General features: G+C 43.2%; 1 protein-coding gene across 1 annotated transcript in view; it reads left to right on the top strand.

The window, feature by feature from the left end:
• Positions 1–9,076, top strand: part of zc3h12ab (zinc finger CCCH-type containing 12Ab) — an 11,250-nt gene extending 2,174 nt beyond the window's left edge. The window contains exons 3-6 of the mRNA XM_083646404.1: positions 2,913–3,052; positions 4,932–5,166; positions 5,301–5,401; positions 6,215–9,076. Coding sequence (XP_083502530.1) covers positions 2,913–3,052; positions 4,932–5,166; positions 5,301–5,401; positions 6,215–7,197 — 1,459 coding nt within the window. The 3' untranslated portion in view covers positions 7,198–9,076. The remainder of the gene's footprint in view (positions 1–2,912; positions 3,053–4,931; positions 5,167–5,300; positions 5,402–6,214) is intronic.
• Positions 9,077–14,953: the final 5,877 nt, after the last annotated feature.

The following is a 14,953-nucleotide window of genomic DNA, read 5'->3' as shown; positions in this document are numbered from 1 at the left end:
TGTGCATGCTAATAGAGCAGGCGATTGTGCTCTGCGCATGGCAAATAGAGCAGGCGAGGCCACGCAGCAGCCGAGCTGCGTGCGGCGAGCCCGCAGCTCACTGAGCTGTTGGAGAGCATATCTGGGTGTGACTGTTTTCTGACATTTTGATTTCGTAATTTAATGAATTTAGGCAGGCTTTTAACATCAGTAAAATCAATTCAGTCACAATATCTATATTTTAATACTACACTACAGGGCTGGGAAATATATCAACATTATATCAATATTGTGATATGAGACTAGATATATTGTCTTAGATTTTGGATATCATAATATTGTGAAATGGCATAAGGCTGCATTACAGTAAAGTGATGTAGCTGTTCTCTTATTTGCCATTACAATATGATTGGTCATTATATATATATACATAAGGCTGATTGTAGACATGATGCTTAGTCACTGTGGACCCGTGACTGTCCTGTGATCATGTGACTGTCCTGTGATCATGTGACTGTCCTGTCATCATGTTGGCTCTGTATGTATTTGCGTTACGCGTTCAGGGAATTTTCTAGACGGATGAGATGACTGTTATCGTGTTCAGAGGATGATGCGGCCGTTTTGTGCTGCTTCCTCCACCTGTTGTTTGAGGTGGTCGTTTTGTGCTGCTTCCTCCACCTGTTGTTTGAGGTGGTCGTTTTGTGCTGCTTCCTCCACCTGTTGTTTGAGGTGGTCGGAAGATTCGCACAGCCTCTGTGCTCCGGTCCTTTTCAGTCACATTTCCCATGAGGTGACCAGCCTGCCGATCCTTTCAGTCACATTTCCCATGAGGTGACCGACCTTCAGATCCTTTCAGTCACATTTCCCATGAGGTGACCGACCTTCAGATCCTTTCAGTCACATTTCCCATGAGGTGACCGACCTTCAGATCCTTTCAGTCACATTTACCACTTCAGCTCGTGTTTCGTGAGGGGGAAAATAACTTACCAGGAACTATTTCATCTTTTCAGCTACTCAGCACTATTTGGACTGGTACCCTGCCAGTAATGTAGGGAACTTTGCCGATGGGTAGACTCAATCTTTTCTCTCACACACCCTCTCATTACACAAGCCAAACACACTGTCCCATGTACTATCCCTCTTTTTTCTTGTGTGTGTGCGTTGTGTGTGCGTGTGTGTGTTGTGTGTGTGTGTGTGTGTGTGTGTGTGTTGTGCGTGTGTGTGGTGTGTGTGTGTGTGCGTGCGTGCGTGCGGGTGTGTGGTGTGTGTGTGTGTGTGTGTGTGTGTGGTGTGTGTGTGTGTGTGTGTGTGTGTGTGTGTACATACACACCTTCTCCCTGTGTGTTTTTTGCGTCTCATGTGATGCATGCAGCCAGGCACGCCCGTGCAGGCACATTCTACACTCGGGTTATGCAAATTCCGAACATGCAAATCAGTGCTTTCTCCCTTCCTCCGGGAAGTGTAGCGCTGCTAGAGGAACAGGAACCAGCCGGACAGCATTTCACTCCCCGGCTGTCCTATATATATTATCATCATGTCCTCTGCTGTGTTTTCAACCTCGTCTCCGATGCCATCAAAGCACCTGAGGGGCCCGCTGCACTGATATCTGCCTCATTTGCTTGTATTCCAGGAGTATGGCGGTAATACGTATGGCAGTAGCCTATCTCTCACTAGATCTGTCAAATAGAGAGGCAAAGTGACCGCCTACTTCCTGCTTCAGCACTGTACCAGAGATTTTCGTCCGCCCATTTATTTTCCCATAGACATTTCGAAAAATAGTTTTACTTGGTCAAACCTAAACGGTTCAGCTATATTTAGAATCGGGAGAGACCATAGAACATTTCACTCAGACCAAAAACTTAAAAAACAACAACACTGAAAAAATATTTTCTTATTTTTTTTATTTTTCTTACGTTTTGGTCAGAGTGAAATGTTATGTGGTCTCTCCTGTTTCTAAATATATCTGAACCGTTTGGTTTGACGAAGTAAAGCTATTTTTATAAGCATTTTACAACATGTCTATGGGGAAATAAATGGCGTATGAAAATCTCTGGTACAGTGCCGAAGCAGGAAGTGACGTTCACTTTGGCTCTCTATTGAAACCTGTCTGAGACAAGTGGCCTTGTTCTGTTGTGGTTCAGAAATTTACATGTTGATTGCTGTGATCAGGTACAAGTGCGACTCGTCTAGCGTAGTCAAAACACCACAGAGTGACTCACTCCTCCGTTACAATGGATACCTCAGCGTACGACTCAGCGGATCTTTCTCTCCAAAGGTTCAAGGTTCAATGGTTTTTATTGTCATTACATGCTTTAGCATGAATGGAATTTGTCCTCAGGACCAGCAGCATACAATAATAATCCTGTAATTAAAAAAAACGGATAACCTAAAAATAACTCAGACCTAATAATAAATAACACAAATACAAATACATAAAGTAATAACTGTAGGGATTAAAACTGTTAAATACTGATGACGCAGCATATTAAAAACACAGCAGCACGTTGAGCAGCAGCACAGCAGAGCAGCATATTAAGAAACAGTTAAAAAACAGCAGCTCAGCAGGGCAGAGCAATATAAGGTGCTGTAGCTCAGGAGGTAGAGCGGGTTGTCCACTAATCGCTTTGGATAAAAGCGGTCGGTGGTTCGATTCCCGCCTCCTCCAGTCTGCATGTCGAAGTGTCCTTGGGCAAGATACTGAACCCCAAATTGCTCCCGATGGTGTGCCAGCACCCTGCGTGGTAGCCTGCCACCATCGGTGTATGAATGGGTGAATGTACCTACTGATTGTAAAGCGCTTTGGATAAAAGCGCTATATAAATGCAGGCCATTTACCATTTACCATTTACAAGGTGCGTCAGTGAGGCATAAACAAGAAACACTTGTTTAATCGTTTTAATCTGAGTTTTCCTTATTTCTTTGTGTTCACTCAGCCATGGGAACAAGGAAGTGTTCTCCTGTCTGGGAATCCAGTTGGCTGTGAACTTCTTCCTGGACAGAGGCCACAGTGACATCACAGTGTTTGTCCCGTCATGGAGGAAGGAGCAGCCCCGGCCCGATGTTCCCATCACAGGTGAGAAGACGGGGGATTACCTACCGTTTTCTACTTCCTCCTTTACTGGGCACAGTCAGGATCGCAGCGTTTTCTACTTCCTCCTTTACTGGGGCACAGTCAGGATCACAGTGTTTTCTACTTCCTCCTTTACTGGGCACAGTCAGGATCGCAGTGTTTTCTACTTCCTCCTTTACTGGGCACAGTCAGGATCACAGTGTTTTCTACTTCCTCCTTTACTGGGGCACAGTCAGGATCACAGTGTTTTCTACTTCCTCCTTTACTGGGCACAGTCAGGATCACAGCGTTTTCTACTTCCTCCTTTACTGGGGCACAGTTAGGATCACAGCGTTTTCTACTTCCTCCTTTACTGGGCACAGTTAGGATCACAGCGTTTTCTACTTCCTCCTTTACTGGGCACAGTCAGGATCACAGTGTTTTCTACTTCCTCCTTTACTGGGCACAGTTAGGATCACAGTGTTTTCTACTTCCTCCTTTACTGGGCACAGTCAGGATCGCAGTGTTTTCTACTTCCTCCTTTACTGGGGCACAGTCAGGATCACAGTGTTTTCTACTTCCTCCTTTACTGGGGCACAGTCAGGATCACAGTGTTTTCTACTTCCTCCTTTACTGGGCACAGTCAGGATCACAGTGTTTTCTACTTCCTCCTTTACTGGGCACAGTCAGGATCACAGTGTTTTCTACTTCCTCCTTTACTGGACACAGTTAGGATCACAGTGTTTTCTACTTCCTCCTTTACTTGGCACAGTCAGGATCACAGCGTTTTCTACTTCCTCCTTTACTGGGGCACAGTCAGGATCACAGTGTTTTCTACTTCCTCCTTTACTGGGCACAGTCAGGATCACAGTGTTTTCTACTTCCTCCTTTACTGGGCACAGTCAGGATCACAGTGTTTTCTACTTCCTCCTTTACTGGGCACAGTCAGGATCGCAGCGTTTTCTACTTCCTCCTTTGGATCGCACAACACAGCGCTTTTGGCATGTGGTTTTTTCAGTTTGTGGACTTGAAATAGAGTGCGAAAGTCACACCCTCATTCCCCATTCATTCTCCCATAGATGTTTCTTAAAATCCTTCTAAAAAGAGTCAAGGGGCGAGAGACCGTTGACTGTATAGTGGGCGAGACGTGCAGATCATGCTGGAGGGCAACCAGCAGCAGGCTACATTTGCCACACAGGAACGCACCGGACAAATCAGACAAATTGCTGGAAAAATCGCTTCTCTTCATTGGATAATGAATCATAACCTGTATGTTTTGCAATCTTCTGGCGATACCTGCAGCGTGGAGCGCCGTCCAACAGCCTTCTTGCATCCTCGCTCTCCTCCATTCTCCATAGCTTCTGCATAGCTCTGGAGGGCTGCCCTCGCAATCACGTGGTTGCAAACAAGCTCTAGCGGAATGGCTTGGTTTGATTAGGGAATTCTGGCCTCTCATCTCCAGCAAAAGACCGTTTCTGCTGATTCTCGGAGAGAGCTGTGTGCTCGGGGCGGGAAATACCCCATGTAGGTTGTAGCGGCAAATAACAATGAAGTTAATCTCTAATCTATGCGCCTCTCGTTCAACTGATAAACATGTGGGGCTTTTTCTGATTGTCTGTATCACTTCCTATGAGACCCAGAGATCATTGTCTTCTGAGCTGTCACCGTTAATGGTCGTAAAAAGGTTTGTTTGGCTTATTTGCCAGCGGCTATTGACATTATTACCCTGCTCTGCTGCCAAGCCTAAACCAGAACCTTCTCGGTGCACAGACAGTTGGCTCGTAAATTAAATGCCTTCATCGGTGCTTCATTAAAATAGTCCAAGAGGAGAGTCTGGCAAGCGAGACTAGTTAATAAAGATGAAATCATGTTTTGTCATAACTTTGTGTGTTTTGGTGTGAAGATCAGCACCTTCTGCGAGAGCTGGAGAGGAAGAAGATCGTGGTGTTCACGCCCTCGCGGCGCGTGGCGGGCAAACGGGTGGTGTGCTACGACGACCGCTTCATCGTCAAGCTGGCGTACGAGAGCGACGGCGTCATCGTGTCCAACGACACGTACCGCGACCTGCAGGGGGAGAAGCCCGAGTGGAAGCGCTTCATCGAGGAGAGGCTGCTCATGTACTCCTTCGTTAACGATAAGTGAGTGGCCTCTGCCTTTCTTCTTGAACGTAGCGCACAGATCTTTCTTCTTGAACGTAGCACACACACACACACACACAGATCAACGATAAATAACCCGACAATTAAACAATGTTTGAAATGCCACCCGTCAGGTTTATGCCTCCCGATGATCCTCTGGGACGCCATGGACCCACGTTGGAGAACTTTCTGCTGAGGTTCCCAAGGACTCACAAGAAGCAGCCGTGTCCTTATGGTGAGATCGCTTCTAGAACACCGTACTAGAACACCGTACTGCAGCGGTTCCTAACCTTTTCCAACTCATGGCCCACATCTGACCGTAAACTGTGCGGATTCCAAATAATGCATTCTCAGAGCACTTTTCTTTTTCAAATATTTTAACGGTAAAAGGAGCTGTCCATCAGCACCACACTGAAATCAGAAACTAAAAGTGAGGGGCTGTCTGCAATAGGCTAATTAACGAATAATTGATTACAACTTAAATAATGATATCATTCAACAATGGAGGAATGCATTTCTCATACATAATAATACAATCCCCCCCCCCCCCCCCCCCCCCCACATGAAGATCGTTATGTTTTGCCACCTTGGGAATGGCTGCCATACTGAATAGAGATGGGATGATCTGCTTTCCTCACAATATGATTTGAGACGCAATATGGAGTTCACGATTCAATACAACCACGATACAATGTCATAAATAAAAGCACATTGACAACAAAGTCTGACTGCTCAGAATAAATATTATATTATTTCGGAGCCCAAAATCTTTCTGCTGTCTCATTTGTGATTACTACAGCAGAATAAAATAGATATTAAATAAATTGCAATTCATTTCTCTGTCTCACGATATGTACTGTCACATTTTCGTATTGCGATACATCCCTAATACTGAATGTTTGCTCTGTTTCCCTGTCTTGCCTGGCATCATGTTTACAAAGGGATCTGATACAAACAGTGTCAGAGAGAGTTGACATTAGGGTTATTTCAATAGTTAGTGAAATAGTTATCAGCACGACTAATCTCCTGTATGTGTGTCTTCGTCCAGGGAAGAAATGCACGTATGGCATCAAATGTAAATTCCACCATCCGGAGCGAGCCAACCAATCCAATCGCTCTTTGGCCGATGAGCTCCGGGACAACGCCCGGCTCCCTTCGACCGCGCACAAACACCCCTCCGCGGGCCGCAGCAGTCCTGGGTCTGCCCAGAGCCTGTCGTTGGAGGAGGAGATGGCCCAGAAACTGACCCTGGAGCAGTGGAGCGGCTCCTTCAGCAAAGATCATCACACAAGTGAAACTGTGGCTCTGGTGAAAGGAGGTCACCGCTCCAGCAAGAGGGCCTCGTCCAGGAAGGAGAAGGCCAGGCAGCACTCTCCTTCTGACTCTCAGGAGCAGCTGGACTCTGGACTGGGCTCCATAGACAGCCAGCCAACAGATGCTCCATGGAGCCACTGTGACCGCCCTTATGGGCCGGGGTACGGCAGCTGCCAGCCCCCCCACAGTATAAGGCAGCAGTACTGTCCCCCTAAAAAGGCTCCATGCAGCTGCTGCTCCTGCCCCGCTCCCTCGCTGGGCAGCGCCGCCGGGTTCCATCAGCGCCACAGCATGGCGCCCGCCAGCAGTTGCGGCTCAGACATGATCCGCTACGGCCCGCCTCAGTACCGCGGCTACAGTGGCCCCGTGTACCCGCTCAGCATGCAGCGCGCGTACAGCCAGCCGGCGGACTTCCACCACAGCGGGGGGGTCCAGGGCCATCATCAGCAGCAGGCGTGCTGGTCGGATCCGTTTGGTGGTTATCCCCAGGCGTCAGGGGAGCGCTCGCCCTGGGAGCCGCCGCCGCCGCCGCCGCCACCCGAGGAGACAGCCGGCCCCCGCGTCGAGGAGAGGGAGGTGGTCCGGAAGAAGCTCCTGGCCGTCTTCAACGGCCGCCTGGTGGACAGAGCCATGGACATGTTCCCTCAGCTGATGGATCCCCAGATGCTGGCTCATCAGATCATCATGCTGCAGAGTCAAAATGGAGCCCTGAGATGAGACGGGCTAACCGCTAACGGTTTGATCATCAGTGGAAAGAATTTCCATTCAGAAACCTGTAAAAGCCATGATGTGAGTTTGTGTCTCGTGGTATTGTGGCATCCACCTTGTGAGAAACTGTGTTTCTGCTTGGAATGCTTTGAATCTTCAACTATGTTAGATTGTAAGTTGCCTCTGTCAAGCAGATCAAATAAGAGGCGGTATACAGTTGATGCAAATTGTATCTTTCGTGACAAATGGAAAAGGAAAAATGATTGTGACGCCCCTTTGTGTTTTGGAGGGGCTGGGGGTAACTGTTGTAATTGTACTATTATTAAGGCATGTTGTCGTAGATCAAATGAATAATAATGAATTAAAAAGGCACAACAATGGCACTGTGTGCCATTGTTGTGCGTAGGGCTGGGCAATCATTTATTGATATCAATATTACCATCCGTTTATTGTATTTCAAAATAATCATATTTTAAATAATACAATATATTAAATAGTGATATTCAGATATCGTATTACGCAATGATGTTGTCTACGTTATTCAAAATGAGAAGTGAAACTAATTAGGTGATATTATTCTAACATTGTTTCCCCTAATCCCGAACAATGACACACAGTACACACATAAATATACTTTTATACTACAATGCAGCTCAATGTGATGTTATGTATCAATATTGAGCAAATTGATATGAGTCATCTTGTGTGTATCGCCATTGAGCAAATTGATATCAGTCATAATCTTGCGTGTATCGCCCAGCCCTACCAGTGCGGTGCGGTGATGCATATGACCTGTGGGTCATTGAAAGGTTTGCTATTTCGAGCAGTGATGTTTTTCTACATTTTTATATGGCACAAGTGATCAGAGATGATGACGAGATCTATTTTTTGCAGCTCGGACCAAAACTGAAAACGTGACTGTTGGGAGAGTTGTATAGCCGACAGTTAAACCCGGTACTCTCTGTGATCTATGTATCACCCGGGAGTAAATTAATGCTGTTTCGATGAGAACGTGTTGATTGACGGGTTGATTTAGTTGAATATGTTTTACGAATTGTTTTCCATTTCCATTATGCGAAGGCCGGGCTCCTTTCTTATTCATTTTCACCAGTCCGAACACAACGAAAAGCCGGTCCTGTGTTTGGCATCTTTCTCATTCTTTGGTGTCAGTGCCAGCAGTGTCTGTGAGCAGTGAACTGTATACCATCTGTCAAGCTCTGACTTTTATACGGCACACAATGTTATATACTCTTTATGTGCGGCTCCACCGGAGTCTTGTCTGTACAAGTAAATTCCTTCATCGCACTCATTCAAAACTTTTTTTTTTCTTTTTTGACACCTACAGTCTCGAGACACTTGTGCCTCAGAAGGAGCACGCGGCTCTGAACGTTTGGGGGCGTCTCAACGCATGTAAATCATCCCTAGAAGTATGTACTGTACTGTATGTACCAAACAGGTTGATTTATCCACAGCAGCACTGATGCCTGAGTTATTAAGTTCCGACTTTTTTTTTTTTTTTTTGCAAGTCCAAGTCCATGTCTCAAGTCTTTGAGCTCAAGTACAAGTCAAGGATGAGCGTTCTATCATCTGCTGCATGCGATCAGGTCTGCTTAGAACACGGCATAGCTAAAACGAAGGAATTCAAAGAGTGTCCTGTATTATCCTCACTCTACCTATTGGCATACAGTATCAGCACTGATTGGATGACATTAGTAGACATTTTGTTCATGTTAATGCACCCCAAAAAAAATAAAGGTTGTTCACAAGTCCCAAACCTCAAGTCCAAGTCAAGTCTCAAGTCTTTAAGGACGAGTCTCAAGTCGATGAAGTCTCAATTCACTGTGTGCAGTGGTGTATAAAGTACTCGAAAAAACAATACTTGAGTAAAAGTACAGATATCTTCCCAGAAAAAGACTTTGGTAAAAGTCAAAGTAGCTGATATTTTCTGTACTCAAGTATCAAAAGTAATTTTTTGATATTAAATGTACTTAAGTATTGAAAGTAAAAGTACAAGTAAGTGCTGTTTAAAAAAGCAAGCAAAAGACATGCCTGGGCTTGAGCGGAAGTCTATTTCTATATCTTGAGTTTTATAGCGGTTGGCAAACAACGTTATGTTGCATTACAGCCACCAACTGGAATGGCGTCAAACCTGATTGCTTGCAGCCTACCCAATTTCTTCTGATTTTACTTTGTAACTAAGATGCTTCTGGGAAATGTAGTGGAGTAAAAGTATCCATTTTATTTGGGAAATGTAGTGGAGTAAAAGTGAAAGTTGACAGAATTATAAATAATCAAGTAAAGTACAGATACTCAGAAAAAAATACTTAAGTACTGTACTTAAGTATTAATACTTTGTTACATTACACCACTGACTGTGTGTGTGTGTGTGTGACTTCAGTGCGACTCAAGTCCAAGTCCGCATCTCTGATTAAATCAAGTCCTAAAAATGCCTTTGATCATTTATTACAGTTGTGAAAATGGAAAGAAAATGGGTCATTTGGTGTTCTTTTCATCTAAATCAGATAACTGGCTGCAATCTGCATAAACCTACGCAGATATTTGGAAGGAGAAAAATTCTGTGCAGGCTGAAAAAGCACCACAAGATACTGTAGATGGCATCTATGAGATTATGGCACGCGAGCTGGAAGAGACAGGAAATGCTGACTGCTGATGAAAAATCTATTTCAGCGTTATCTCACTCTTTTCTCTCTCAATTTTCCCTAAACATGAACTATAAATCCACACTATCAAAGGCAGATGCATCGCTTAACATCCAGTAACTCAGCCAGTTACTCTGCTTGGGTGAGCCATTTCCTTTAATGAGCTGTGAGGTCATTGATTGCTTATTATATTAACCTATTGATACCTGATGCAGCATTTGTGTGTGTATCCCTTTAAGACCGCGAACCGCGTGACGCGGTTCGCGGTCTTAAAGGGATACACACACACAAATGAGGGATACACACGCAAATGCTGCATCAGGTGTCAATGGGTTAAAGGAACACCCCGTGGATTTTGAACCAGATTTTGTATCATTACAAAATCAATAGTATATCACAAAACTGTAAACCGTTTTAAAGGCATTAATTTAGTTTGACAGTTATTGAGAGTTTGTTTTGAGTTCAGTTGTGGACCAGTGATGTCATGTCCACGCCTTAAGCTCAAATCAACTCTCAATAACTGTCAAACTAAATGAATGCCTGTAAAACCGTTGACAGTTTTATGATATACTATTGATTTTGTAATGATACAAAAGCTGGTTGAAAATGAACAGTGTTCCTTTCAGGCTCAGAGCTGAAGCAGCACAAACCACAAAGCTGTTGGAGAACACAGAAGAACCACACCAAGATTTATGACTCATTCATGGAAACAGTTTTCCATTGGTGTACTTTTACTGTACTTCCCCCTGCTTGCTGTGAAATAAGATATTAACTCAATGCTTAATACACACACACACACACACGTGGTGCATCTCTATCTACATCAAGATGCGGAACATGGGCTCCAGTCCAGTTTACTGTAACTAAAGGTAAGATAAGACAAAAGGTTATTGATACCTGTGGGTAAATTGCACTCTTGCAACCGCTGATGGCACGATATAGCACCAAGAAGCAAATAAAAATGAGAATATGGCAAAATAGGGTTTAGTAAATGTGCACAGTGGACAATCTCAACACAAGTACAAAGGTCTGAATGATAAAGTATGAAAAGGTATGGACAGAATACAGTATTATGAGAAATTATGAAAAATAGCAGCAGTAGAAGTTGAAACGTAAAAATGTCGAGTCACAGCATGGTGTACTTTAGAGAAGGATGGGCAGCTGGAGAGTTTCCAGAATATGAAGGATAAAGATAATTTAGAGACAAAGTAATTCTATAGATATCTGAAACTAAGGGATTATTACAGTATAACAATGAAATCAGGAGAGATCCCTCCATGGAAGTGATTGGTGTGATCAAGATAATAATTAATTCATACAATAAAGACAAAATCAGCATTATATATATCTGCACTATATCAAGCATTGACGACATAAGTATTCAACTACTACATATATAAAGGAAAAACGGGAATCGGAGCTCAATATAAAAATCTCAGAAGAGGATTGGCAAAACATGTGGAAAATGCACCAAACGTCCACCAGTTCGTGGATATGGAGGGAATTCTCTTGGAAAATCGTTGTTTATAAAAAAAATTATTACGCCCAAGAGTAAATATTCAAAGATAAATTTACCATGCTGGAGAGAATGTAGATCATCCTACGCAAATCACTCACATATATTTTGGAATTGTCGCAAATTATCATTGTTTTGGACTCATAAGGTTATTGAGGAGATACTAGGATATATGATATTCCTATGAGTTATCATGGCACTCTATTTGTGTAATCTCACTGAATAAAATGTATGTAATAAGAGATAGATATCTGGTCAAAATATTGATAATAGCTAGTAAAAAAAAAAAGCTATCACAAGGAAATGGGGAAACGTAGACCCCCCTATACTCAGGGCCAATGGATGGAGATGAGAGAAGACATCTACATGATGGAGAAACTGACATATCGGCTGAGACTACAAGAACAGCAGCTGGAAGAAAAATGGGAGAAATGGACACTATTCAAGACCCAAAGCAGCAATGAAGACAATTGACTCACTGCATGGAAAGGACAGACTAATAAGAATGTAAGTAAAAAAAAAAAAAATGTTTCCCCCTTGTATCTACAGTATGTACATGTCCTATTTCTTTTTGTTTGTGTATACTTGTTTATAAAGTGAAAATCAATAAAAACTAAAGTGAAACAAAAACTAAAAAATGTCAATGTATATAGTATGCAATGACTTCAATTATGGGTTAAGAAAAACTCTCACAAGCCCTTGTTGTAATGAAACCCTTTCAACCCCTATTGGATAAAGTCCAAAGCATGGTGGTCAAACTCAAAATCAATAATAACAGCTTGGAGTTATACGCTATTAAAATATTCCGGGGAAATCAACACAGTAGCCAGAAGGTGGTTAACATTCATAACTGAGCCAAACCGTAACCTGATTCGGGACTGTTAATGGCTGAGTGTGTAATTAATTAAACCCACTGATTTACAAGCCTATAATTCCAGCTCGTACACGTTACCTTTCCCAACTAACAAACTGGAGAATGTGTGTGGAAACATGAAATGTGTCTATAATTAACATCTATTATAATAGAAAGGTAACTCACAGGGCTGTAGTGAGGTGCTGATCACTCCAAGTAGACGTGGAAAAGGTGTCACATACACTTTGGGCTCCATATGCATTCCTCTTTTATTGGATGACATGTTGGCCCTCAGGCCTTCTTCAATCAAGATCAGCAAGAAGATCTCATCCAGCAAAGATGATCTTGAAGAAGGCCTGAGGGCCGCAATGTCATCCAATAAAAGAGCTATGCATAATATACTGTTTCCCAACTCCCTATAACTAACATCTATCAGTTAATATGCTGCCAAGCTTTACCTGTGTCAAACAGAGATGGGGACTTGGACTTGAGTCGCACTTAAGTCACACACACACACACAGTGACTTGAGACTTGACTTGAGACTCCTCCTCAAAGACTTGAGACTTGACTTGGACTTGAGATTTGGGACTTGTGAACAATCTTTATTTTTGAGTGTATTAACATTAAGGAAAGGTCTACTAATAATAATGTCATCTAATCAATGCTGATATTGTATGCTAATAGATAAAGAGTGAAGATAATACAGTACATGCTTTGAATTCCTTAGTTAGCTAATAGCTATGCAGTGTAGCAGATCGGATGGCATCCAGCAGATGATAGAACGCTCATCCATAAGAGACTTGACTTGGACTTGTAAAAAATGACTTGTGAGCATCTCTGGTGTCAAACAAAGCAAATAAGGGCTGAAAGCATTGATAGATGCAGGAGATATAGATATCTTACTTTTATTTTCACAGGAAGTGAGTTATTCAGAATGGAAGGCGATGCCCTAAAACTGACACCAAACCAGAACTACTTCCTGCACGGGATGTAGCCTGTGAATGCATGAACCAGATTTTTTTTTTTTTATCATTTCGACTAAATAAGAAGGGGAAAGGTTAAGCCTGTTCTGCTCAGTGAAATGATCATCTGTCCATCAACGTCAAGCAGATGAAAACTTTAGGCCGTTTCAGTCAAGTTTATTTGGCTCCGTTTAAATAGCAATCATGCCAGATATGTAATTTGAATGTAATGGAGTGTAAGGGTAGGCTACTAAATGAAGGCCAGGGAGGGCCTTAAGGTACTGTATATGAGCGCAAAGTGCTAACATTCTCACTCACACGCGCGCGCGCGCACGCACGCGCACGCACACACACACACACACACACACACACACACACACACACACACACACACACACACACACACACACACACACACACACACACACACACACACACACACACACACACACACACACACACACACACACACACACACACGGTGGTATTTAACTTGAGCGGCATCATTACTCATAGTCTGTCTGCCGGTCATGCAAATACAGCAATTTGACACCTATGACAAAGGAAAGCCGACTCTATTGCAAATGCACACAAGTCCAGGCATGATGGTGGTTTTCCTAGACTGGAGACAGAGCGAGCAGAAGAAGAGAGGATGAGTAGGCTCTTCTAGACTATTTAGCCTTTGCTGGTATTTTAACACATTTGTACTTTTCTTCTACCAGAAAATAAAGCTTTAATAAAAATCATCAGTGCATCAGATAGATCTCATCTCACTGTAGGTCAAATCAAGGGAAACGCCCCAGTATTTACTCATATTTTGGCAATGTATAAAAACAGATGGGGAAAGATCAATAAATCTGAAAACGTATAACCTAGATCATTATAACCGACAGTAATTTCCCCCACATCTACTTTGAACACTTTACGCACTTTTGTGAACATGTGATTGTTTTTACACTGTTGGATGAATACACAAAATACACATAATGTGTCTTTTGTGTGATACTCTACTGATCTCCAGAGGGAAATGCATTTGTCATCACAGCAACCTTTTTCTCTCCAAATCTGATAAATGAGTGAATTATCAACACTGTATTTCAAAACCTGCATCTGCTTTGGTCTTTACGTGTGACATGTGAGTGAGTGTGTACATGACCCAGCAGAGGAGCCTAGAGAGGAGGAACAGGTACTCCTCCTGCTGGCCTGATGGAGAATGGCCAGCTGAAAGACAGAGAGGGATCATGGAAACTTCAATTTGTATATTACCCTTTGTACAACGTTTATAAAATGCATAACCAAGAGTGGAAGTAAGTGATCTGTTTTTACTTTATTTGTTTCTAAAAAAAAAGAAGAAGTTTGTCCAATTAAACCTATTTTGTCTTGTCCTTTTACAATTCCATGGTGCTAAAGAGCAGAACACCAATGCCAGTGGACCGGTGGTCCATCACAGCGAACCACAACCACCAGGCTCCAGCAAGACAGGGCCAGGAGAGTGGAAGGGTCGTCACAATGGAAAATATCACATGTAACAAGTAGGGCCTAACTTTACGTAACATAACTACCAGTAGGTCACATTTCAGCAACAATAACAATACTTGTTGTAGGACTTGAGTAGGAGAACCCTGGAGGCCCCTGAGTGACCCCTGAGTGTTTATATTGTCTGTGGTAGACTACAGTACCCAGAAGTCAAGTGGCGTTTGCGCAGACGCAGTTGAGACCACTGAATGACGTTGGTTTTGTTGTGTTCTAGTTACTGTGCTGCTCTCTCGCCTG

This window comes from Poromitra crassiceps, assembly GCF_964638095.1.
Source record: "Poromitra crassiceps genome assembly, chromosome: 11".
Classification (NCBI taxonomy): domain Eukaryota; kingdom Metazoa; phylum Chordata; class Actinopteri; order Beryciformes; family Melamphaidae; genus Poromitra; species Poromitra crassiceps.
This window is presented reverse-complemented; position numbering and strand designations above follow the sequence as displayed.